Below are 26,573 nucleotides of genomic sequence, written 5' to 3'. Positions count from 1 at the left end.
TGTGTGTGTGTGTGTGTGTGTGTGTGTGTGTATGTGTGTGTTTATATATATAAAAATAAAAAATAAAAAAATGTTTAATTGTTTATTTTATTTTAATTTCATATTTATATTTAAATTCGTGTTGAAAGGAAAATGTATTTTTATAGTGTACACAAGGGAATAGAGAATCAAAATCCCATCCCCCATCATACACCAACACGCACACATATTCAGACCTTCATAGTGTGCCACTTCAACTCGCAACATAAATTATATACCCTGCACTAATTTGTGTTTTTGATGAGGGTTTCAAACCACTCTTTGAGGCAGTAATGGGGTTATTGTTCTGCCTTCATGCATTAAATAATAGGCGTGATATCAGTATCATGTCTATGATTTAATACATAATCAAACTTTGCCATTGAATATAAGTTTTTAAACAAGCTGTCATAAACGGACCAAAGCGATATTATGGGGCATATTTTCAGAAACAACAACAACAGCACTACCCTAAATTATAGTAGTGCCTCTCAGCTGGTTTTGTTTCAGGATCCAGATTTTAGATTGGATATCAGTGCTGTGGCAAAATAATTGGTTGCACAAAATATAATCTCAGTGGTTTCATGATCTCTTAATTCCACTTTAGACCGATTATTCAGCTAAGCAAATTTGAAAATCCCTAGTTCTCCTACGCGCTCTATGGTACCGTAGTAAATGAGGCAAATCCATTCTATCTGAACTGCATCTTAAACAAAGAAACCAATAAATCCACTCCGCCCTTCAGTTGTCTAACTGTATTTGTTTTACTCCTCCATTTTTTTTCAGTTTCCTTCTGATAATAGCCATCCAGGTTTGGCTTAAAATCGTATGAAAAATGATTTGAAAGCTCATACAGAGCGAGACAGCCCAGCGGCGCTCAGTGCTCACCAGCTTCAACAATAGAGAGAGATTCAGCATGACCAGGGGCTGTCAGCACCTCCCCAGCTCCCCTTCTCCGCCTGTATTCCCAAGGCGCCATCATTCTCTTTTCCTTTCTCTTTTTCTCATTTTCCCTTATTCTCGCATTCCGTCTTTTGCATCATCTCTCCCCCATCTTTCTCCAGCTTTCACTACAGACCTGTCTGTGTGAATCTCTATTGATCTGTGTAGACAGAGAAGATTGGAGCACTGATCCTGTCCCTGAGCACGTCATAATACCCTTCTGACCTCTTGACCTCTCTGAATGTATTCAGCAGCAGGGGCTACTGGAAAATGACAAGCATCTGATCACACTATTAATGACTGTGTCTTCTTTTGTACGCTTATACTACATATTACAAAAGCATTCTAAAGGACCCTTGTTTAAATAGAGAGACAGAGCAGTTACATTTATATACATAGTATAAAATACATACACTACTGTTTATATGTTTGGGGTCAGTAAGATTATTTAACGTTTTTGAAAGGAGTCTCTTATACTCTTATGCTCACAAAGGCTATATATATAATAATATGAACAAATGTGACCCTGGACCACAAAACCAGTCATATGGGTAAATTTTTCGAAATTGAGATTTATACATCATCTGCAAGCTGAATAAATAAGATTTCCATTGATGTATGGTTTGTTAGGATAGGACAATATTTGGCCGAGATACTAGGATTTGAAAATCTGGAATCTAAGGGTGCAAAAAAAATCTAAATATTGAGAAAATTGCCTTTAAAGTTGTCCAAATGAAGTCCTTAGCAATGCATATCACTAAGCAGAAATTAAGTTTTAATATATTTACAGTAGGAAATTTACAAAATATCTTCATGGAACATGATCTTTTCTTAATATCCTAATGATTTTTGGCATAAAAGAAAAATCAATAATTTTGACCCATACAATGTATGTATTTTAGGCTATTGCTAAAAATATACCCCAGCGACTTAAGACTGGTTTTGTGGTCCAGGGTCACAAATTTCATCATGTACGAACAATAATCATCAGACCCCCTGCAGAAGACCCCTGATTTAAAAGATGAATTGAACTTGAGATGTAACTCTTAGCATCTCTCCATTATTTCCCTAATGATCCTTCACTCCCAATATCGCCCTCTCCCCAAATGTGATTTCTATTGACGAGGGTTGTCATCGGCTCCCAGCTGACCTTACACATGCTCTCACACACACTAACACATATGTTGCTCATGATGTCCCATCCCCCTGTGACCTTGCATATGTGCTATGATTGATGTCAGATGATGAATGGCACAGAGCCAGAGATGCACCTCTTGCTATGGAAAGCACAACAGACACATGGATGCTTTCTGGTACTAAAAACTGATGAAGGTCATATTCCTTTAATTAGCAAATCACAATCGCAAAAGCAATTTTTGACTCTTCTGAGAACATACATCACATTGATTGTGGTTATTATCGAATGTGAGAAACCCCCCTGCAAGGCCTGTCACTTTAACAGACTGACAAAGAGAGACAGTCGAAGATTAAATATGCTGCCATATGGGAAGACAAATGCACCGATTATGATTTGCTAATGTGACAGTGATGTATTTTTGATTCGATGTGCTTTTTTCTTTCTTAAAATAATTTCCCCTCTTTCTGTTTTTTTTTTTGATGCAATTTTCTCTTCACTTCATTCATCTGGTGGCCCATTAACAGGTAGGTTTATTTCTTTGGTTGCTATTTTTGGTGTTATTATGTTGAAGTAGACATAGCATTGTATGTATAATAACTGTAGCAATCATATTTTGCGGTTTAGCAGCCATTAACTAAAATAAATATTTTTGTCTTGTCTTATAACAGTAGTTTAGTAGCAATTTTAATACATTAACGTAAATGTTTTAATTGTTGCCATCACTATAGCCATGTTTCCTCACTCTCTGTTAACTATTCACACAACTAAACTGTTTTTCTCTCCATCCGCCCCTCCTTGGAACTAACAGCAAAGATCCAGGAAGAGCGTAAGTGCTTCATTAACACGGATTAACTTGTTCATTAAATTAGCAGCTGGTTTTAATACGGCTTACAACTAAACTTATCACATCGGAAATCTAAAGAACGGACTTATTACTGAATTGCTGTAGGAGATTTGCCCAATCTCTTTTTACAATCAGAGCCAACACAGGCCAGAAAAACTATTGAAAAGACCCTCAAACACAGTCTCAACAGAGCTCACATAAGTTCACTGTGCTACTCTAGATAAATTATAAAGTATATCATTTATTAAAGCTGATTAATATTCTAATGTAAGCCCAAGAGCATGTCTTTTTGGCAGGCCATGTCTTTGAAGGGAAGGATTACTTCAGGGGTTTGTTAGCCGTGCCAGAATACCCACAGTTCAGAGCCAGCTAGAAGTAGAGTAGAGCAGTCAGGAATCTTGTGGCGAATTGTGTATCAAGTTCAATGAGTATAATATACAGTGAACACAGAGGCTAATAGCTACAATTTGGTGGAATGCAATAGAGTGCAACAGTGCCCGTCCACGTTTTTAGTGCCTGCAAGTGTTTTTCCATAGAGATTTTAAAAAAGCCATATAAGCCATGGTTTGGGTCATGGCCATATAAGCCATGACCCAAACCAACCAGCTACAAGGTGAATCACAGCATTACAAACTTTGATTTATAATTTAAAAAAAAAAAGTATTTGAAAATCAGCCAAAAAGACAAAATTCCCAGACTGTGTACTTAACTGTTTTGAATAGAGAAAGCACTGTCCCATGGATCACTACGAATGACATAATTGATTAAAAAAAATGTGAGAAATTTAAAACTATTGATTTGAAAGATGTTGATTATGGATATAGAAACTCTTCCATTGTAAAGCATGTGCCAACTGGCTATGCAGGCACCCCTAACAGGAACAGCTGGAGGAAATGGGTGAGCGCTAAAGTTATTTTGTCGTGATTTGCTTGTGGTTCTCTGACTGGTGGAGATTTCTCTACAGAATCATGGGTAATGTTGTTTTTCATCCGAAATTCCACTGTTATGATTATTTAAAATAAAATTGAAATAATGCGGGACCAAAGCACATACCAGCGATTAACATCTTGTAGCGCACAGTATAAGTAAAAACTCTTTTTAAAGCTTCATAAGTTATTGTGAAAAATCAGTTCCCCTATGGAGAAAATGATTGGTATCTTTACTTTACTTTACTATTTTACTTCCACAACCTGACTGTTGCACTCGTCCATTGACAAAATGTATATTATATAATGGATAGTTGCAGTTCTGGATGCTTTTTGCTTGCCTGCTATATTATACGCAATAGTAGCTATATAGAGCTTTGCTGTGTTTGCTGAATGTTGTTCATAGCTACATCCTACAATCTTTCATACATTTTTGCAAAGGCCATACTGAATATATACAATTCTTAACATTTTTGCATTTATTTTGGGGGGAAATTGGTGTAAACACAGTAAAATGATAAACGTATAGCTACAGTAACAAACTTATTGCTAGCTGCTAACATAGTCAAATTAACCTATATATTTAGTAAACACACAAGGGGCAAATAATTTATAATGTATGTATGTAATTAACAAAGAATGAGTTATTTATGATGTCTTTTATTTTGTATGTTACCATGAGAGTGAATTGAACAACCATTTTTCAAGAAATGCAGTGCTTGCATATAGCGTTGAGTTAAGCGCTCTTTCTCAGTGACTCTCTTTGTCCCTCCCTCCACAGTGAAACAGCCCCCCACCATTGTAAAGCAGTCACTAAAGGACTACATTGTGGACCCCAGAGATAACATCATCATTGAATGCGAGGCCAAGGGGAAACCAGTGCCAACGTGAGAATGGATGAAACCTTTTTTCTTTGTGCCGTCTCGTCCTTTTTGTCATCTCTCGCCACTTTTACATTTCCAGTTTGTCAGCAACCTCTTACTGTATACATCTACTTTCGCGTTACTTCTCTGTCTCTCATTCTTCCTTTTCTGTCGCTCTCTAATTAAACCTGACATCCATTAGTCTCGGCTTGACAAAGACCAGCACATTTTTGTGAGAGTGACACCCAGTGCCCCAACCTGACAGTGGCACTACCAGCTTTGTCCACCCTCCCTCCCTCTTGTACCCTTCTCATGCCATCAGATATGCAGGGGCGCTCACTCTGGCTCCGGTCCCTTGTGCTTGTTTGTGAAAAGCAGGCCTGACCAGCTCAACACAGTGTGGCCATTCAGAGGGCCTGTTTTTGTTTGGTGGTCTGTTGGGCTTTACAAAACCTTCCACTCAGGCCAGCCCGCAAAACCATTGTGGTCTAATAATACGCTTAGTTTAGTGTTCGTGCTCACAGAATATTTAGTAGGTTAGTAGATGGCACCCAGTCAACTCCAAGCACGCAATCCTACAAGTTTTTAAAGTCGGAATCAGGCGGAAGTAGTGACAGATCTTTTCTTTAAATTTTGACATACATTCAAATTAATCGGATTATTGAAAAAAAAAGTTGTTGATTGGATAGAGGTCAATCTGAATGCAAGCTTTCAGGGGGTTGTACGAAAAAGGGCGGGTTCATGAGGATAAAATGATCCACCATATGTCACCAGAGAGAAGTCTCTCATTTCACCAGAAGATTGAATGTCAACATGCTTTTTAAACAATGAATCATATAAACTGATGAATTGTTCAGAATAAGTGCATGCAGAAAATTGATTTCGTGGATTTAGAAAAAACCCCATCTCATGCCAACTTTGGTTTGGTATTCACATCTTTGTTGTTATCAGTTTGATGTGTGTGTAAATCCCCTTATTAAAAAGCTGGACTTATTACATAATCAGCGTCAAGTTGGCTCACGTCCTATTTGTAACTGTTTGTGCAGATTTCTGTGGCGGCGGAATGGGAAGTTCTTTAACGTGGGGAAGGACCCGCGGGTGATCATGCGGAGTCGTTCCGGAACACTGGAGATCAGAAGCAGCGGGAAATCGGAAGATTATGAAGGAGAGTACCAGTGCTTCGCCTCCAACGAATTTGGCATGGCGATTTCCAACAAAATCCTACTACGAGTGTCAAGTGAGGGCTGGTTTACTGTCATGTCAAAACACAACATGTACACAACATGCACATAATGCAAACTGTCTGTAAAGAAATAGTTTATCCAAAATCGAAATTCTTTCATCATTCACTTAACATCATGTTGTTATGTTACCTATATGTTATGTTTCTCATATGACTTTCTTTCTTCTGTGGAACATAAAAAGATAAGATTTTGTCATCAAAACAGACAAAAGTATCATAAACGTTGTTCATGTGACTTACACTACAGTATCTTCTGAAGCCATATGATAGTACAAAGGTGTTTTAGTGCCACATAAAAAATATAGAATAATAAAAGTCACAATATTTGGAAAATAAAGTCAAAATTATGAGAATAAAGTCATAGATTAAAGAGAGATTAAAGTTGTAATATTTTGATAATAAAGTGAAAATTACTGAAACAAGGTTGTAGCAATATGAGAAAAAAGTCTTTGCAAAATGTAATATTTTGATAATAAAGTTAATATTTCAAGACTTTTGACTCACTTAAAACTCACAATGCAACAACTTCACTCTCGTAATCTTAATTTTAAATAGTGGCACTAAAATGCTGTCAGACTGAAATTTAAAGAGATAGTTGACCCTAAAATGAAATAATGTCATCATTTAGTCATTGGCATGTTGTTTCAAACCCATATGACTTTCATTGTTCCATGCAACACAAAATAAGATTTTGTCACCAAAAATGACAATAAGTATTGGTAAAGTTGTCCATATTACTTGTGCTTTATTTTAAGTAGGAACAGACTGATAAGCCACCTCTCAACCGTAGGTCTCATACTTGATCTGTTTCATCGACAGACAGATAACTGTGCCCAATTTTTCTAGGTTGTATGGAAGCCCATTTCCTCCATATAAGTAAATGATGACGTATAAACCTATCATGATTAAAATTCTATACTTTTTTCAAAAATTATTAAAAATAAAACACTAAAAACTCAATTCCTTAACATGCTACAACATTGTAATGTACATTAATTAAATCATTAGTATTTTTGTCAAATATTAATAATTAAAAATATAATTAAAATAGGGGAAGTGAGCATGCACAAGTACTCTAAATAATAAATTTTCAACCAATAAAATAAATTTAAAGATTTCTAATATGTCGAATGCATTGCATATCCCTAAATTTTAACATTGGAAAAACAACTCACTTCACCTTTAAGATACTGTCTTACTGCTTTGCACATGATATTCATATCCATTACTAGAATGTCATGTGATCACAACACTTTAGTCCAAAAAGCCAGAGACATCATTATTAAATCCAGACTCAATGTTGATTAGTGCAGTACATCTCGTTTTCATCTCACACTCTTCCACACTGCTCCTTCACTTGAGTGACAAATTTACTGATCCTTGTGATGTTTCAGGCCAGAAGATGATAATCATGCTTCTGTGATTCTCACACTCATCTTGAGCATAATTTCTTCTGCTGCCTGTCGGCTATTGCACGTCAAATTAAGTTGAACAAATGAGTCTGGATTGTCTTCTCTTTTCCCCCCACAGTCATTATGCCCATACTACAGGACAAGAGGGTGTCAATGGGCTTGAACGGTGACTTATTCTTCTCCAATGTTCTGGCCAAAGATGCCACTACTGACTACAGCTGCACCGCTCGCTTCGAGTTCACACACACCATTCAGCAGAAGAACCCCTATACCCTAAAAGTGCTAACAAGTGAGTGGTGATTTCTTCAGGATCACTTGTTATCTTTAAAGGAGACATATTATGCCCCTTTTTACAATGTGTAATATAAGTCTCTGGTGTCCCCAGAATGTGTCTGTGAAGTTTCAGCTCAAAATACTCCACAGAACATTTATTATATCATTTTGAAAATGCCTATTTTGAGTGGAAGCAGAAATACGCTGTTTTTCGGGCCTGTCTCTTTAAATGCAAATGAGCTGTTGCTCCCCGCCCCCTTTTCCAGAATAGACCTGCATCGGACCTTCTAAAAACATCTGTTAATGGTTCTAATTATCATGTTTATCGCGCTGAAATCATGCGTTTTAAACCATATGAGTTTAAACTTCTAATATACGGTTTTCTGAGAGCACACATCCGAAGCACACGGAGAGAAAGCGGCTGTCACAGCATGAGTACTAAACTAAGTTCTCATTCACACACAAAAACACATGAGTTACAAAAACAGTCGGTTATGTCTGTGAAGGTAAACAGCTGGGAAATAAATTGCAGATTTTAGATCTGTGTGGCAGCAGCAATATACAGTAGCCTAAATAAATCAATAAATCCACTGCTCTCTTGTCTCCTCTGCGGCTCTAAATAGTGTTCTGTGCTCGTCAGTGCAGTCAAAGACAGAATAGTGAGCATGTTTTGCTCAAACTTTCGCCATTGCATTAGACACAGTAACGGTGCCATGGGTGTAAACTTACAGATTATGGGGCGGTAATATTATAATGAGATCCCTTTGTCACGTCACCAAGGGAGCGAAATCAGACACGCTCGTTTTCTCAGACGCTTGCAGAAAAAGACTTCCCAAAACAAAGTTACTGGGTTAATCTTTTTCTCGTTTCCTTGGTTGGTAGATGTACTGGGGACCTGATTATAGCACTTCAAACCTGGAAAAGTCTTGATATGTCACCTTTAATTTGATGTAACTGATATGTTGCTGTGCTGCTAAGGTATATGTGAATATTGTGGTCCATCTAGTGGTGAGAAGGTAGTATTGCAGTATGTCAGTGGACATTTATCTGTGATAGTTGACTTTTTGCACTTTAATTTGGAGACTCTTCATTGATTACTATCACAGTTTTGGTAAGAGGTTTGAAGGACTGTCCATCTTCCATTTTGATCCAGAATTGTTCTGTTCTTCCTAGTTGTAATTTAGTGAATTAGATTTTTTTTCTGTATTTGTATGTTGATTAAACTGCAACTTTATTCACAGAGGAACCTTATAATGACACGTTTCTCAACTCCACTGATCTGTATGGTGGTGAGTTCCACACACAGCTAGCCTGTTATCTGTATGCTTCTGTAAAACAGCACTAACTGAATTAGCGCTGCTCTTTCTAACCACATACAGCAGAGGAAATGCAGAGATAGTGTGTCTGTTATATAATATACAATGTAAACAAAGATGTTCCACATAGTATTTATAGACTGTAGAACTTACCACTCAGTGCTTAGGTTACTTACAGTTTTTTTAATACATGATTCTCTATGCAGTTTTGGGGTAGGCAAAATTCTGTCATGGTTTGAAGGAAAAGTATTCACATTTCAATTGAAATTGCTTTAATTATCCTAATCACATTGCTCATATGGAGATATGGAAATGGAGTCAAGGAGATTAGTCAAGAAGTGCTCATTAATATTTCATCAACTTCAGTCCAAATTTCAGCAATGATTACCATGTGCAAATCCTCGTATATGTATCCAAGGAAATGGCCTAAGGCTGGAAATGAATATATGAAAAAAAATGGGTAAAATTGAAACCTTGTCACAAACAAACCTGGATCATATATTTAACCAAGAAATCAAATGGTTAAAAAATTTTTTTTTTTTTTTGCATAAATCCCCCAAATAATTGTTTCAGAAATGTATTTTTTTTTAAATATATATATATATTATGATCAAAATTTTATTTTATTTTCAAATTTATTTTTTATTTACCATGATAAATACTATTTATACTATATTATACTATAGCTATTTAAATATTTTATGTTTTTATTATTTAAATTATTTTAAAATCTAAATTCTATCATCTTAATCTTTCAATTTGTTGAATGAATGTTCAAAAAAATCTACAAAAATCTAATAAAAAAATACATTTAATTAAATTTAATTATATAATTTGTAACAGTATATACTAGATAGATAGATAGATAGATAGATAGATTGATTGATTTTGGGATTACATATGACCCATGCATGTTCTTGATGGCTTTTTGAAATACACCCAAATATCCATATATGACAATATTGTCAGCATCAGACAACATAAGTTGTCTTTTTTAAAGTTATCTTGTCTCTTGAGTCATTCGTATATAGTCTCCACCAGGGCATTGTGAGGTCGCACTGACAGGGAACTGGCACTGCTGTCACCACAGACACACGTGACAGTGGTGTGAAGCATGTGTTCCTGGCAGCTTCATAGTCTAATCTCCCAGACGTTGTCCTCCCACTTAATGTCACCAACAAAGGCTGTTGTCACTCCCTCTCCTAGGTCACTGCTGGCAATGCTAATAACTGAGAGCTAATCTTACTGCTATACATTACAATAGGGACTAATACTGCCATGCTCATCAAATCTTCCTCGGGGAGAAGATTGTCTTCACAAAACAGGATTTTATGTCTAACCATCTGTCTGTCATCACAGTTATATCTTTTATGCTTTCATGAATAACATAAATATTACAGAAATAATTAGTTAAAAAAGTTTGAGGTCACTAATATTTTTTAAAGAACTAATACTTTTGTTCATTAAGGATGCATCAAATGTGAGAATAAAGACATTTATTAAGTCAAGGTTGCGGTTGCAATATATTTCTCTTCCAAATAAATGCTGTTCTTTTGAACTTTGCATTCATCAAGAATCCTGAAAGATTGAATCAAGATTTCCACAAAAATATTAAGCTGCACAACTGGTTTTAACATTGACAATAAGATATATTTCTTGAGCACCAAATCAGCATATTAGAATGATTTATGTAGGATCATGTGACTGAAAATTAATTTTTGACATCACAGGAATAAGTAAAAATTTTTATATTTAAAAATAGAAATCTGTTATTTGAAATTCTAATAATATTTAAAAACTGGTTATATATAACATGTAACCAGTTTTGTAACTTTCATACTTTATATCTCTTACCACTGGTAATGTGAAATTTTTTATGTAAAAAAAAAATCCTATAGAGTTAATTCTGACTTTGTCTCTCACATTTGCAAATGTATATTGTGTGTGTGTGTGTGTTTAGAATTAGGAAATTGTATATAATCCAAAACAGTGCAACCAAAATTAGTTTTTTGTGTATTGTAAATAAGCTCCTAACTCATACCAGTGTCTCTTTCTGTTCATGTTAACAAGTTTGTCTTTTTTTTCCCACAGCACGTAATGTACCAGAAACCCAGCCTACCTTTCTGTCTCCAAAGGGCTTGTCCAGCTCCAAGATAGTGCTCAGAGGGGAACAACTTCTTCTGGAGTGTATAGCAGCTGGAGTGTGAGTGTTATTTTAGTGATATTTATATGATGTTCTCATACTTATTCATATAGAATTAGCTTTTATTTTTATATTTTCAGTTTTCATTTTTATATGTGCTTTTGTCATTTTCTTAGTTTTTTATATTTCTATTTAGCTTTACTGTATTTTTATTCAGTTTTAGTAATTTTTGTGTTTTCAATTTATTTTACTTACCGAAAACTATTTTTAATAGTTTTAGTTTTAGTTAAGTCTTCCTGCTGCAGTCACTATTTTTATCCCTTAAAACTCATCTTTGATAATAAAAATGACAATGACAAAATTAAATGTTTTTTCCATGAAAATAATTTCTTTATGTAAGGGCTTCAGTGTATTTCTACAACCTTATCTCATTTAGCATACGCTGTCCTGCAGAGTTTAGCTCCAACCCTCGTCAAACACACCTGAACAAGCTAATCAATGTCTTCAAGATTACTAAGGTTATAGGGAGGTGAGTTTTTTTTTTTTCAAGGTTAGAGCTAAACTCTGCAGGACAGTGGCTCTCTAGGACCGAACTTGCCTACCCCTGATATACGCAGATATAAATATGCTAACTAGTCCGCGCCTCCACTCAATCGCACCAGCTCAGCTCCACTTTCACTCAGTTAACTGAAGTAGTAAGTATGAAGTAGTTCTGAATGGATTAGAAATCACACAAAGAGCGCTCCCCTTATAATCACTAAAAAGCTGTCACTCATCTGAAGCACTACAATGACATTTTTCAATTTCAGTTTCACTTTTAGTGTTGGAATTTCATCCAAAAATGGTCTTGCATCCCAAAACATACATCGTCTCACATTCAAAACACACTAAACAACACCACACTGTTACAGTTACCTCCCAAATAAACACCATACAATTACATAATGAGCTACAATACAAATCACAAGTGAGCACTTCCACATTTCTGGAAACCGTGAGGCCTACTTTCCTCCCCACCTTTGATTATATAATTTGACTCTGTATTACAGATTGATAAAACAACAGCAGGATCTTATTATTTGTTCCAAATGACCTTAGTCTCCTCAAGAAATAAACACGTTGCTGTACTTTACAGCAAACACAGTAGGAAAAGGGATGGTTTCAAACCACGTTTTTAAGACTTAAGTCTTAGGTAGTCAAGTCAAGTCAAGTCTGCTTTATTGTCAATTCTTCCACATGTACAGCACATACACACAGAGAATTGAAATTGCGTTACTCTCAGACCCTTGGTGCATACAGATAACATAAATACAGATAGGTACAGATTAAATACAAAATACAACTATACAAATGAGGTCAAATGTAAAAATATATATATATATATAAAGCACAAGGCATATGGCAGATAGAGTGCAAACCAGTAAAAGTAAAACAGTGCAGATATAATGATTGTAGTGCAAAAAACAGTGATTTGTAGTGCAAAAGAGCTTATTTCGACTGATTAAAGTGACAGTGTGTGTGTATTTGGGAGTGGGAGAGTCCATCAGAGGGTCAGAGTTCAGAGGTACACCACAGTTTTAAGGAGAAAATGCTCAGAAATGGTGTTAACTGATGAATTTGCACATGATAAACTTCATTTTCACTTTAACAATAACAACACTGGTGTATACAGCATATTCAGTTACCAAAAGCTCTATATACATCAGCATTAGTATTAGTTCTTAGATTTCTCAAATTATAATTAAGTGATGTTGTGTTCTTTTTGATCTGTTTTTTTTTTTTCATCTTTCATTTTTCCAGCCCAACTCCTACCATTGATTGGTTTAAAAGAGGAGCAGACCTCCCGTCCAAAAAAGTCAAGATTGAGAATTTCGGTAAAACTTTACGCATCTTCAATGTGTCCGAGGAGGACCTTGGCGACTACACCTGCATGGCCAGCAACAAGATCGGCAGTATTCGCCATTCCGTTGAAGTCCAGGTCAAAGGTGAGCCGTAGAGAAAAGACAAATGATGCGTCTTGTTCATGAGATACATGCTGTTTCTTTTATTCTAATTTTAAGATTTCTTTATTGCCATGTACAGCTGCTCCCTATTGGCTAGATAAGCCCACCAATCTGGTGCTTGCCCCTGATGAGAATGGACGATTAGTTTGTCGTGCCAGAGGGAACCCTAAACCCACTATCCAATGGCTGGTGAATGGGGAACCTATCGAAAGTGAGTACTGAAACTGAGAACTGTTGCTTTTCTGACTTTAAAGGGGTCATATGGCGTTGCTAAAAATAACATTATTTTGTGTATTTGGTGTAATGCAATGTGTTTATGGGGTTTAAGGTTCAAAAAACACATTATTTTCTACATACTGTACATTATTGTTGCTCCTCTATGCCCCGCCTTTCTGAAACGCGTTGATTTTTACAAAGCTCATCGGTCTGAAAAGCGAGGTGTCCGCTGATTGGCCAGCTATACAGTGCGTTGTGATTGGCCGAATACCTCAAGCGTGTGACGGAAATGTTACGCCCCTTACCATACTGTGATGCCGTGTCCAGGCACAACAAGACAAAACCAATAAAAGCCATTACAAACGAGGCATTTGTTGCATCCAGTGGAGACATAATTATGGATTATAATGACTTATATTGTCTTTTTACGCGATGCGTTGCATATCACGCCGCGTAAACATAAAACCATGTTTGCATTTGTGATCAGAGAGGCGGCGGCAACAATACTACAGCAAGAATCAAAGTTACGCCTTCTTTCTTTGCGTCAACATTTGGGCGGCATTATGCAAATCTTCCCACATCGTGACGTAGACATGTGGGGGCATGTTTAAATAAGACGTTTTAGGAGGGCGTGGACGAGTCTTAACTTTTATGAAGAATATCTCTTTGGGTTTGAGATTTTAGTCTTTGCAACTTTAGGGATCTTATCTATGCACAAACAGCTTGTAACACTCCAAAGAGAAAGGAAAACTTGAAATTGCATCATATGACCCCTTTAACAGACTTCATCATAACACAAAGGAGTTTGTTTTTGAGGATGATTTTTCTGCTCTTGGTGTAACTTTAGGTTCACTGCCAAACCCAAACCAGCAAGTTCTTGGTGACACCATCCTGTTCCATTCAGTCCAGATCGGCAGCAGCGCTGTTTACCAATGTAACGCCTCCAATGAGCATGGTTATCTACTGGCCAATGCTTTTGTCAACATCCTGGGTAAGAATTAGAAATGATAAAGTGTCAGTCATTCGAAATATTCAGAAGATTGTGATATGTTAGTGTTGTTTTCTTCCTAGACATGGCACCACGGATGCTAGGTCCAAAGAACCAGCTGATTAAAGTCATTGAAAACAACAAGACCTTCCTTGACTGCCCTTTCTTTGGCTCACCGTTCCCTTTACTGCGCTGGTGAGCTTATGTTTCATTGTTTGAAAAGATACACTGACGTTAAAAAATTTGGGGTCTATAAGATTTGTAAATGTTTTCAAAGAAGTGTCTTATGCTCAACAAGGCTGCATTTATTTGATAAAAAAATACAGTAAACGTAGTATTATGAAAAATTAATTAGTTTCAAATAACTGTTTTCCGAGTTGTTTTTTCAAATAACTCAGTTTTCAGCAGCCATTACTCCAGTGATTCTTCAGAAATAATATGCTGATTTGCTGCTCAAGAAACATTTCTTATTATCGATGTTGAAAACAGATTTGCTGCTTTATATTTTTGTGGAAACTGACATTTTTCGTTTGTCTTCACTGTCACGTTTGATTAATTTAATGCATCTTTACTGAAAAATATTAATTTCTTTAAAAAAAAAAAAGCTTACTGATCCTAAACTTTTGGGTTTTAGAATACAAATGACATGAATATACTGTGCGTGTGTGTTTAGGTTTAAGAATGGTCTAGGCAGTGGTCTGGATGGTGGTCAGTACAAGCTGTACCACAACGGTACTTTGGAGATTAAACAAGCCCGGCCAGAAGACCAAGGCACCTACACTTGTGTTGCCAGTAACATTCTGGGCAAGATGGAGAATCAGGTGCGCCTGGAGGTTAAAGGTGAGACCTGAAGCATTAATCACTAAATCTGTCTCGATTTACTTGTATATTCACATGCTAACTTTTGAATCTTTTGAAGAAAACACTTTACATTATTGTTCATGAATGCCTTGATTTACTCTCTGTGTGTTGTGCTTCATTTCAGAGCCCACAAGGATAGTGCGGGCACCTGAACATGTCACACAGCCCAAAGGAAGCACGGTCCGCTTTCATTGTCGAGTTAAACATGATCCTTCCCTTCCTGCTACGGTCATATGGCTAAAAGATGACAAGCCTCTAAGCTTTAGCTGGATGTAATGTCATGTAACAATACCTATACAATATAATCATAATTAGATTGTGCACTATTTTCACTGTTATATATCAAATTTACTTTCTGTAGTACTTCTTTTGAATTAAAAGATTATTCAAAGATTTTTAAGATTTTTTTATTTTTTAAAGAAGTGTCTTATGCTCACCAAGGCTTAATTTATTTGATACACACACAAAAAAATCTGTAAAATGGTAATATTTTGAAATTATTACAAAAGAGCTGTTTTCAATTTTAATATATATATATATATATTAAAATGTAATTTATTTAAAATGTAATTTATTGATCCTTCAGAAATTATTATAATATGCCTAATATTTTGTGGAAAATGTGATAATTTTTTTCTGGATTCTTTGATGAATAGAAAGTTCAAAAGAATAGCATTTATTTGTAATATTTTTTGTAACAATCTAAAAGTCTTTATTGTCAGTTTTGTATAATTTAATGCACCCTTGCTAAATTAATTTCTTAAAAAAAAAAAAAAAAAGCTTTTTGAACGGTAGTGTGTGTCCTGTACATGACGTCTAATTTCTGTATGTTTTAGTGGCCGGTTCAAAAAGGATGAGGAGTCCTTGACTATTCACAATGTCAATCCAGAAGATGGAGGAACCTACACATGCACTGCCAAAACTGAGATAGATGAGGACTCTGCCTCAGCTCGCCTTACAGTTACAGGTACGCACACATTCACATACACCGTACAATAGATGTAGCTCTTCCTTTATGCACCTTTTTTATGTTGCTAACTTATTTTATAATAGATACTAAGCGGATATGGCCATGTGGGACAGTCGCATGTCACATATCCAGAAGATAATAAACTGCCCTAAACTTTTTTTTTTGTACTTTTATAACTTTTATAACTGTCGCTCTTAAAAATAACACCACAGCACTTCCCTTTATGAAAAATATAGCATGTTTTCTTAATAGTTTGCTTGAATATTACTACTGTTGTGCTTCCTTTTAGCTATAGTGTTTGTCTTTTATTATATTTATCTACTAATAGCCACACTAACCCTTGACCTCTTGACCTTTACCTCATAGAGGCTGACATCTCATCTGCCTCAAATCGTAGTGCCTCTGCAGGTATTATTTCTAATGTCCAATTAAAGCCTCTAACAATCAATCTCTGTTTTTAATTCTTACTCTCAACTTCTGAGATTAATTAGTACTCGAATAAGTTAACATGGTTAATTAGTATGTTGTTCTCTTCCAGGTCGACCCGACCCCCCTCAGGATCTTGAGCTCTCGGACCCCTCAGCACGTAGTGTTAGACTCACCTGGGTGCCTGGGAATGAAAACAACAGTCCTCTTACACGTGAGTTTAGAGTATAGGGTCTCAAGTCATTGATCAGTCAAGTAAATATGACCTATTTAAAAAAAACAACCGGTGTAATGATGTAATCCTCAAAAGAAATGACAATAAGTCAATAAGTCTTTTGAATTTTACCTCAATCAAAAGATAATTTTATCTTTAACGTCATGCACTTTTGAGTTTTGACCAATGCCGGGAATTTATACTTTAAAACTCTTTTTTTAACCGATATTGCAATTTTCCCACTCTGACTTCTTGCGTTACTACAGATTTCCTCGTCCAGTTTGAAGAGGACAGGTGGGAGCCGGGGAAGTGGCAGAACCTGTCTATATTTGATGGCAACCTAAACTCAGTTAACCTGCAACTGTCACCATTTGTCAACTACCAGTTCAGAGTGATTGCAATCAATGCTGTGGGCCAGAGTCAACCCAGCCTCCCCTCTGCACGCTATCAGACTAGCGGAGCCCGTAAGAGATCAGCTATATCCATAAGCCCTGACAGAAATGCATTAGAAAGTGTGTTTAAACAGTCATTTAGTTACATATAATGATTTGTTTCAGATCCTGATGTTGTGCCGAGTGGTCTTAAAGGCTGGGGAAGCAAGAAGAACAACATGGAGATCACATGGCAGGTAAAATGAACCAGGTTTATTGAAATACCTCGAAAAAGCAGACAGATGTGACAGTTAGTGACCTAATCTATCTGTACATTTCACAGGCACTTAAGAACACAGAAAGGAACGGGCCAAACCTGCGATATGTAGTCTCATGGAGAAGGAAAGACACTGAGGAAGAGTGGGATAACATAACCACAACCAGAATGAAGCACATTATTCATAATACAGACACTTATGTCCCGTATGAGATCAAAATACAGGCTGTCAATGACTTTGGACACAGCCCAGAGTCAAACATAGTCATTGGTTATTCTGGGGAAGACAGTGAGTACTAACATTTCATATTTAATGCCACTTTTTAAACATATTTTCTGGTTTGTTTTGTACTCATACTATTTTTCCCATCAGAACCATCTGCTGCACCAACAGAGCTCAGGGTGTCGAAGATCAATAGCACCAAAGTAAATATTCACTGGGTGCCTGTGGACCCCAGCACTGTGAACGGAGAGTTTAAAGACTACAAGGTGAGTGACCAAACATCTGCCTGACATGCTCTAAAATTACTTCTTTGCCACCATTGCTAATTCAATATTCATATCATATTCTCAGTTGTACTTCTGGCGGGAGGCCAGCCTCATAAAGGGCCTGAAAGTGAACAAGACAAAGTTGCATAAAGGTTTCTTCACCACAGCAGAACATCCCTCTGGCATCCTGACAGAGCTTTTTCCATATAGCAAATACAAGATGTACATGGTGGTGGCTAATAAAGAATATGAGGGGCCACAAAGCAACACTGTGGAGTTCTACACCAAGGAGGGAGGTAGGATTTGCCATATTATGCTTTAGTGGTGTAGCATTAGCTATGATGAGACATCAAATATGCAATGTTTATATTCAAAAGCAGAATCTGAAAAGCTTTCATAATCCTTTCATAGAGCCAGGGGCTCCAAAGTACTTTAGGATTCAAAGGCACACAGATGTGGTTCACCTGAAGTGGGACAAGCCCCTGGAGCCAAATGGTGTCCTGATTGGATACACACTCCAATACCATACAGGTGAGGTCACCATACAAGTTCAAGTTCAAGTTCAGTTTTATTTCTAGAGCACATTTAAGCACGAAACAAGGCCGACCAAAGTGCTGCACAACATACAATAATATATAACAAGGAGAAAATCAGTAAACAAATAAAATTTGTAAACAATTCAAAATCCATACAACATCAAAAGCAGATTAAAGGGGTCATATGATGCGATTTAAATTTTTCCTTTCTCTTTGGAGTGTTACAAGCTCTTGGTGCATAAAGAAGATCTGTAAAGTTGCAAAGACTAAAGTCTCAAATCCAAAGAGATATTCTTTATAAAAGTTAAGAGTCAGCCACTCCTACCTAAAACGGCTCGTTCAAACACCCCCACATATCTACCTCACTATGTGGGAAGTTTGCATAACGCCGCCCAAATGTTCACGCAAAGAAAGAAGGTTAAGCACGAAACAAGGCCGACCAAAGTGCTGCACAACATACAATAATATACAGTATAACAAGGAGAAAATCAGTAAACAAATAGAAACAATTCAAAATCCATACAACAACAAAAGCAGGTTAAAACAATTCAAAGGCACATACTACTACATGTTAAAAGCCAGAGAGAAAAGATGTGTTTTAAGATATGACTTGAACTCAGATAAAGTGGAAGCCATACTGATGTGAACTGGTAAGTTGCTCCAGAGGGTGGGACCAGCCACTTCAAAGGCTCTAGATCGAGAAGTAGGGGTGGAGTAAATCAGACAAATAAGACGGAGCTTGATTGTTAAGTGATTTATAGACAAGTAGCAATATTCTAAACTCAATTTAATAGTGAACTGGCAGCCAATGCAATGATCGCAAGAGGGGAGTGGCATGATCAAACTTTTTACACCACTTCAAGAATCTAGCTGCTGCATTTTGAACTACTTGTAGCCAAGAGATTTGGGACTTTGATATTCCAAAGTAGAGGGCATTGCAATAATCCAGCCGAGACGTAATAAAGGCATGGATAGCAACCTCTAGAGAGCTTTTTGAGTGAAATTACTTGATTTTAGAAAGGGAGCGAAGATGGAAGAAGCTAGAACCTACTACCGCACTAATTTGTTTATCAAATTTTAAGGAATTATCAAACAACACACCCAGATTTCGAACATGGGGAGAAATTAAGGAGTTTAAGGTCCCGAGATTGGGTTGAATACTTGCCCTGTGTTCTGAGGGACTAAAAACAATAACTTCCGTTTTATCTGGGTTCAAGAATAGAACGTTTTTAGAAAGCCATGATTTGACATCAGTAAGACAAGCAGTAAGAGTATCAATGGTAAAGTTTGTTTTCTTAGTCAGAGGCAAATAAATTTGTAGGTCATCGACGTAACAGTGAAAAGAGACGTTGTGTTTTCTAAAAATAGAGCCCAGAGGAAGAAGATAAAGAGAGAAGAGAGCGGGAGATAAGATAGAACCCTGAGGAACTCCACAAGTTAGGTTGCCTGTGGTCGAGTGAGAACTTCCAGTTTTTACCAAGAATCTCCTGTCCCCCCCCCCCCCCACCCCCAGTCCCACATGAGACGCCAAACGAGAAATAATAATCTCGTGATCGACAGTGTCGAAGGCAGATGACAAGTCCAACATCACTAAGATAGCAGAAGCACCAGAGTCAGTAGTCATTAAAATATCATTTAAAACTCTTACAAGAGCAGTTTCAGTGCTGTGGAGTGGTTTGAACCCAGATTGAAATTTTTCAAAGATTTGATTATTAGTTAAAAAAGGCTGAAGGAGCACTATTTTTTCCATTACTTTTGAGATAAAACAGAGGCGTCAAGAGAGGGCTTCTTGAGAACCGGGGTAACCATGGCCATTTTCAGGTCGTCCGGAATGAACCCGGATTTCAAGCAGTTATTCAACAGTGATACCAGCCCTGGGCCCACGGTATCAATAATTTGCCTCAAAAAGCGGGAGTGAATTATATCAAGGGGACAGAAAGAGGGTTTTAATTTTGTGATCACCTCGTTGACTGTTTGTAAAGATACATCGTTAAATGTTGTCCAAGGTGTTGGATTTGTAGGTGGCAACTCAACATAATCTGTTACCTGGATCTGGGCCCTCAAATTTGTAACTTTGTCACAGAAGTATCTCAGGAAGTCCTCAGAAAGCGCAAAGGAAGGATTTTGAAAATAATTAGGAGAATTTAGAGCAGAGTTAATAACAGAGAAAGTATTTTAGGAGTACAGTGATGCTTTTCAATAAGATTTGAAAAATAGGAGGCCTTGGCTTTCTTAACAGCTCTTTGATATAAGGACAAACAATTTTTCAGAATATCAAAAGAGATTTGCAGTTTGTCTTTTTTCCATTTTTTTATGGAAACTTTTTACACAAATAGAAACCTCAAAAATTTGTGTATAAACATACAGAAAGCAAAAATGTTGATGCCAAGTTTAGCTTAGGGATAACAGCCACTCAGAACACCCTAGCAAACAAATAGCAACACACTAAGACCCTAGTAAATGCATAGCAACACACTAATGGTTGGTTCAAGTCCTCCTGTGAAGTTTGGAAGTCATAATTATACCCTAGCATAATTATACCCGGGGGAAGTCGTGGCCTAATGGTTAGAGAGTCGGACTCGTAACCCAAAAAAGGTTGTGGGTTCGAGTCTCATACCGGCAGGGATTGTAGGTGGGGGGGGTGAATGTACAGCGCTCTCTCCCACCTTCAATACCACGACTGAGGTGCCCTTGAGCAAGGCACCGAACCCCCAACTGCTCCCTGGGCGCTGCAGAAAAAATGGCTGCCCACTGCTCCGGGTGTGTGTTCACTGCTGTGTGTGTGTGCACTTTGGATGGGTTAAATGCAGAGCACTAATTCCAAGTATGGGTCACCACACTTGGCCACATGTCACTTCACTTTTTTTTCACTTCACTTATGATGTCAAGTGCATTCAAATTACTTTGGTTGTGGCAAGATGGCAATATACCTTTTCTACAAAAAATACAGCAAGGTTTTTAACTCAGCTTTTTCAAAATTAATAAGGAATGTGCATCAGGTGTGTTTTTGCTTTATGTTTTCATTCAGTTTATGAAGAAACAGATGTAGTTATTTGGGTTCATTGTTCACGATATAATTTTTCTGTGTTATGTTTCCCACTTAAATGCGTCCCACTCATACTCATCCCACTCATAATTATGACTTTGTGGTGGCATTCATGTGCAATCATCTCGAAAATAAAAATTTTTCAACATGATTTAAATGCACAATAATCACTTAAACTTAATTGAATTTTGAACCTCTTAGATTTTCTCCATAAAGTGTAAAATCTAGCATACTTATTCTTTCCATTCTGCTTGTGCACTTCCAGTGAACGGGACACAGGCGGGAGAGAGGAAGGTCCAGAGTTTTCCACCCAACGTGACAGAGTACATCATGAATCTGCCTAACCGCTTCACGCGGTTCAAGTTCTACCTTGCAGGTCGCACACAGGTCGGAGCAGGAGAAGTGTACGCCGTGGAGTCACCGCATTTCACTAATGAAGGTCAGCAAGCGAGTTGTCTCACTCTGTTGCTGTGAGCTGTTAGTGAATCTGAGAGCAGAATCATTGGGTGTTCTTGTCTGTGCTCCACCCTGTCGTTCTCTTTCCTTCTAGTAATACTTTTCTGTCTCCTTCATACTGTTGTTTCCTGATGCTTTGTGGTGTCTTTAACTCAGTCTGTTTCTCTCTTAACTGCTTGATTTCTTCTTTGTCTTCTTTGACTTGCTCTCACCTGTCTCCCCTCTTCTCCTTCTGTCTTTCCTGTGGTGTTGACTGAAGGCACCCCAGATACTGACTCTACAGTTGTAGGTAATGGGGGAATGGACTGCCTGCCTGCCTATCTCTTGCCCTGCTCTGTCTCTGACTCTGTTGCAGCCTCTGTCTTGTCTTTCTCTCAAATTCTGTCTGTCTACTTTAAATATGTAACAGTGCAGCTGAGTACTTAAACTCAAGGCCACACTTGAGATTCCTACACTGAAAAAAAGTAAATTTCACAAATAATTGCAAAGAATCAGCAAGTAACACTTTAAATTAAACCTGAAATTTTGAAGTATACAGAGTGAAACAGTATTAAATGTACTCAAATAGTATTTGTTTTGTTTACCGCTTCGGGAAAAAAAAATTACAGTGTAGCCAAACACAAATAACCCACATACTGTATTTATTTAAACAGTTTTACCAACAATTACAAGCACCAAATGGATTTCTTTCTTTCTGTCTTTATTTTTTAGTGGCCTGACTGGACTTTTAAGATATTTTTTAAGATACTTAAGAAGCAAATGGCATAAGATACTTTCAAACACAAGAAGTTTGAGTTATATTTAATATACAAAAATTGTCTTATACACATTTGCTTCGCAAAAAAGGTAATTTTTACTGGGGAAAAATACTGAGGGGAATATTTGAAAGTTTATTAATTTTATTTTAATTTTTTAAACTCAAGGCCACACTTGAGATTCCTACACTGAAAAAAAAGTAAATTTCACAAATAATTGCAAAGAATCAGCAAGTAACACTTTAAATTAAACCTGAAATTTTGAAGTATACAGAGTGAAACAGTATTAAATGTACTCAAATAGTATTTGTTTTGTTTACCGCTTCGGGAAAAAAAAATTACAGTGTAGCCAAACACAAATAACCCACATACTGTATTTATTTAAACAGTTTTACCAACAATTACAAGCACCAAATGGATTTCTTTCTTTCTGTCTTTATTTTTTAGTGGCCTGACTGGACTTTTAAGATATTTTTTAAGATACTTAAGAAGCAAATGGCATAAGATACTTTCAAACACAAGAAGTTTGAGTTATATTTAATATACAAAAATTGTCTTATACACATTTGCTTCGCAAAAAAGGTCATTTTTACTGGGGAAAAATACTGAGGGGAATATTTGAAAGTTTATTAATTTAATTTTAATTTAGTTTGGTACCTCTAGGATTTGCACACTTCACATTTAACTCTTATATTTTCTCTGATGAAAAACACTGCTCAGCTGCACTGTCAATAAATGCCTGTCCCTATCCGTCTATTTGTCCGTCTGGCATCATCCATGTCACTGTGTGCTTTCAGGGATGGGCTCTTGCACTTTTGTGAAGTCACTGAATCTGCTCTCAGTGTAGATGATTAGAGTTTTATCACTTTATGATGCTGGTAAGATGCTATTTTCCCCGAAGTGCCACACAAATAAGATTAAAGTCATGTGTGGCTCTGATGTGATTTGTGATTAATTGATTGACACCTAATCCCTGATGGCACCTTGCTACTTTAGCCCTGACATCATTTCCTACCACATGCCTTGCTTGGCATATCCTAGCATGCTCCTCTCATGATTTTGGTTTAAAATCTAGCCAGGAGCCAGATTGAACCATTTTGTTGTTAATAGTTTGTAAAATGAAGAACTCTATTGGTAATGCTAGATACAGTTGTCTGTGTTAGGGGAAGGGAAGTTAATGTTCAAATGACAGAAGACAAAAATCAAATAATGTATGGACATCTGTGAAGAGAATGCTGTTACAGAAGTGAATCGCTATGGCAAGCCAATTTAATGGTTGTTTATGTAGTTTATACCAGTTTCTCAAAAATGTTTAAACTGTTGACTAAACGCTTTGGATGAAAATTGCATCCATTGACCAAAGCGCTTTGTGTTGATAGCACTGAAATCTCAATCTTCTCTTTCTCTTTCTCTGGTTGAAATAAAGGGCATACTGTTATGAATAGGCCTACTGAATTAATATAATTTTGTATTGGAGGATAGCTGTTATATCATAGGCCCATTGAATTGTACAGTACCTGCCGAACCATTAGCTATTTTTTTAATGTTATTAAAATCACTTTTGTAGATTTAACATGGGTTACAAATAGTCAGAGAGGAAGCAGTTTGTGTGTTATTTGTGTAAATGACTACTTTCCTTTGCCAGCTGCTCTTTCAAAGTGGATGCAGATACTTATGATTAATACACCAAAATGCCAAATTTATCAGTATTTTCATAGTTAATGCTGTTACCATGCAAGGCTAAGCTTTACAAAAGTGGCAGAAGTTTTCTCCTTTTAATCATGCAAATTATGCTGTGCAAAGCTTATAATGAAAAACAGCCTGTGTTAAAATTAAATTCAATTATTCAGTTATGAAACAGTATTAATGGAGTGATGATATTTGGCTGTGAATCCATCCATGACAAAAATAGCATAATAGTAAAATAATAAGTATTAGCAAAGTAATTATGAGCTGTTTTCTAATGTGTCTCCAGCAACTCCAAAGTTGTTGTTTATGTGTAGCTAGTGCATGTGCAGGTCAAATGCCAAGTAATGATAAATGGAAGCTAGTATTAGGTAAGGCAAAGCTGCAGATAGTGAGTGTTGTGCTGCTTAATTATTAAAAAGAGTAAATGTTAAATCAGCTCGCCATTAGTCACAAACTGTTGCTTTTGCAATGCACGTGCCGCTTCTGCTTGTGCCACGTTCATTTTTTATTTTTTTTTATTTTTTATTTTGTGTCAGATGGAGACATACAGGTAAGAGTGCTCTAAGTTATGGCTGATTGGCTGTGTTGATCTGAAACCACACCCCTGTGAAAAAGACTCACATCCATTAGCATGTCTTGGTCTGGCAAAACTTGATGTCACCAAGGGCTCCGGGGCTCTCTGACTCTCTGTCTGGTTTAAACTTTGCCAGCATAGTATGGATTGCTCTCATGTTTTAGTTTTGCCTGTCAAGTTGAGTTTGGAAACTGCTTATACAGTTTTTGTTATGGAGTTAATGGTACTCAAAGCACTGTTGTTTCCAAGGTAAAAGCTTCAAACAGATGTACAATATTGAATATTTTTCATTATGAATCTCTATCTTCCATGATAATGATTCTATCCCATGTGTTGTCTAATGGATTTCCACATATTTTCTCTTTTTGTATTGACAGCTCTGCAAATGTGTTTGTTAAATCCCAGTAGATATGATTTTCTATTTTTAGTTGTTTCAAAATGCTAATAGATCTGAGAATACTGTAGCATTTTGCAGAGTGTTGCACAGCTTATACACAGTGGTTTGTAGTGACACTGTTTTCCCCCTTGGTGGTGCACAACAATCAATTTTTTGATACCCTCTATGCAACCTCTTCATTATTCCTTAACGGCATGATATGTGCCGACATTCATGCTCACAAATATCAAATATCAAGTTGTGAGCGTGAATATTTCATGTATATTTCAAAATATATTTGAGCAGTAATACAAGCTAAACAAACAATTCAAGCATTACAAAATATTGGCATCTTAAAGCAGCATTATGTAACTTTTTCTGTCTTCAAAATTTGCAAAATGTATATAATGAGCGAGTACATCATGAATTCATCTTCCTAAACCGTATTTTTGTCTTATTCCGAAATCACTACGGTACACTTATAAAAAGTACTTATATTTGGACTATTGTAGCCTGGTCGGGTCGTCAACGCTGCGGAGTAACACATACACATACAAACTTAGAGAAGTAGCTCCGGTTGGAATGTTCTTCCGCGGGATGTGTGCAGTGCTGTTTATGTAACCGCTAGAGCGCCAAAAGTTACATAGTGCTACTTTAAAGATACAAATATTCTTCAAGGCATGACATAATTTCTGGTCATACTTAAGCATGGTATTTAGGTGTCTGTCATGACCCAGGATATTGAATTATTATACATATATACTATATACACTACCATTGAAAGATTTTGGGACAGTACGATTTTTTTTTTATGGTTTTGAAAAGTCTTGCTTGCAAAGGCTGCTATTACATTTTAAAATATCTGTTTTCTATTTTAATATATTTTACTCCAGTCTTCAGTGTTTTATTTGGTGCTTATTTTTTATCAGTCTTAACATTATAAATGTTGTTACTGTCACTTTTAATAAATTTAATGCAGTCATGCTTAATAAAAGTATCAATTTGACTGGTAGTGTGTAGATATATGTATACATGCATTCATACATATACACACAAACACATACAAATACAATATTATAAAACAGAAGAAACTTTGTTTTCACATAGTTAATTCACAGTTTGTAGATTACAGTAGATAATAATATAAAAAGCAGATAGAATACAGTAGATAATATGCAGTATGCCAGTATTCCATTCGGAACATAGCC

General features: G+C 36.5%; 1 protein-coding gene across 1 annotated transcript in view; it reads left to right on the top strand.

Annotated features, from left to right (window-relative positions):
- The window catches only part of LOC107552978 (neurofascin-like), a 53,913-nt gene that overhangs the window by 5,370 nt on the left and 21,970 nt on the right, over positions 1-26,573 (top strand). The window contains exons 3-25 of the mRNA XM_016235077.1: positions 2,907-2,924; positions 4,650-4,755; positions 5,778-5,968; positions 7,505-7,675; positions 8,901-8,948; positions 11,067-11,178; positions 12,919-13,103; positions 13,201-13,332; positions 14,185-14,328; positions 14,409-14,520; positions 14,999-15,165; positions 15,311-15,458; positions 16,023-16,153; positions 16,523-16,564; positions 16,695-16,796; positions 17,063-17,260; positions 17,354-17,424; positions 17,511-17,733; positions 17,818-17,933; positions 18,019-18,229; positions 18,345-18,464; positions 21,781-21,954; positions 22,231-22,260. Coding sequence (XP_016090563.1) covers positions 2,907-2,924; positions 4,650-4,755; positions 5,778-5,968; positions 7,505-7,675; positions 8,901-8,948; positions 11,067-11,178; positions 12,919-13,103; positions 13,201-13,332; positions 14,185-14,328; positions 14,409-14,520; positions 14,999-15,165; positions 15,311-15,458; positions 16,023-16,153; positions 16,523-16,564; positions 16,695-16,796; positions 17,063-17,260; positions 17,354-17,424; positions 17,511-17,733; positions 17,818-17,933; positions 18,019-18,229; positions 18,345-18,464; positions 21,781-21,954; positions 22,231-22,260 — 2,952 coding nt within the window. The remainder of the gene's footprint in view (positions 1-2,906; positions 2,925-4,649; positions 4,756-5,777; positions 5,969-7,504; positions 7,676-8,900; positions 8,949-11,066; positions 11,179-12,918; positions 13,104-13,200; positions 13,333-14,184; positions 14,329-14,408; positions 14,521-14,998; positions 15,166-15,310; positions 15,459-16,022; positions 16,154-16,522; positions 16,565-16,694; positions 16,797-17,062; positions 17,261-17,353; positions 17,425-17,510; positions 17,734-17,817; positions 17,934-18,018; positions 18,230-18,344; positions 18,465-21,780; positions 21,955-22,230; positions 22,261-26,573) is intronic.

The sequence above is a fragment of the Sinocyclocheilus grahami genome, unplaced genomic scaffold (genome assembly GCF_001515645.1).
Source record: "Sinocyclocheilus grahami isolate Dianchi unplaced genomic scaffold, SAMN03320097.WGS_v1.1 scaffold2.1, whole genome shotgun sequence".
In the NCBI taxonomy this organism is placed as follows: Eukaryota; Metazoa; Chordata; class Actinopteri; order Cypriniformes; family Cyprinidae; genus Sinocyclocheilus; species Sinocyclocheilus grahami.
Note: the sequence above shows the minus strand (reverse complement) of the source record. Positions and strands in the feature narration are given on the sequence as shown.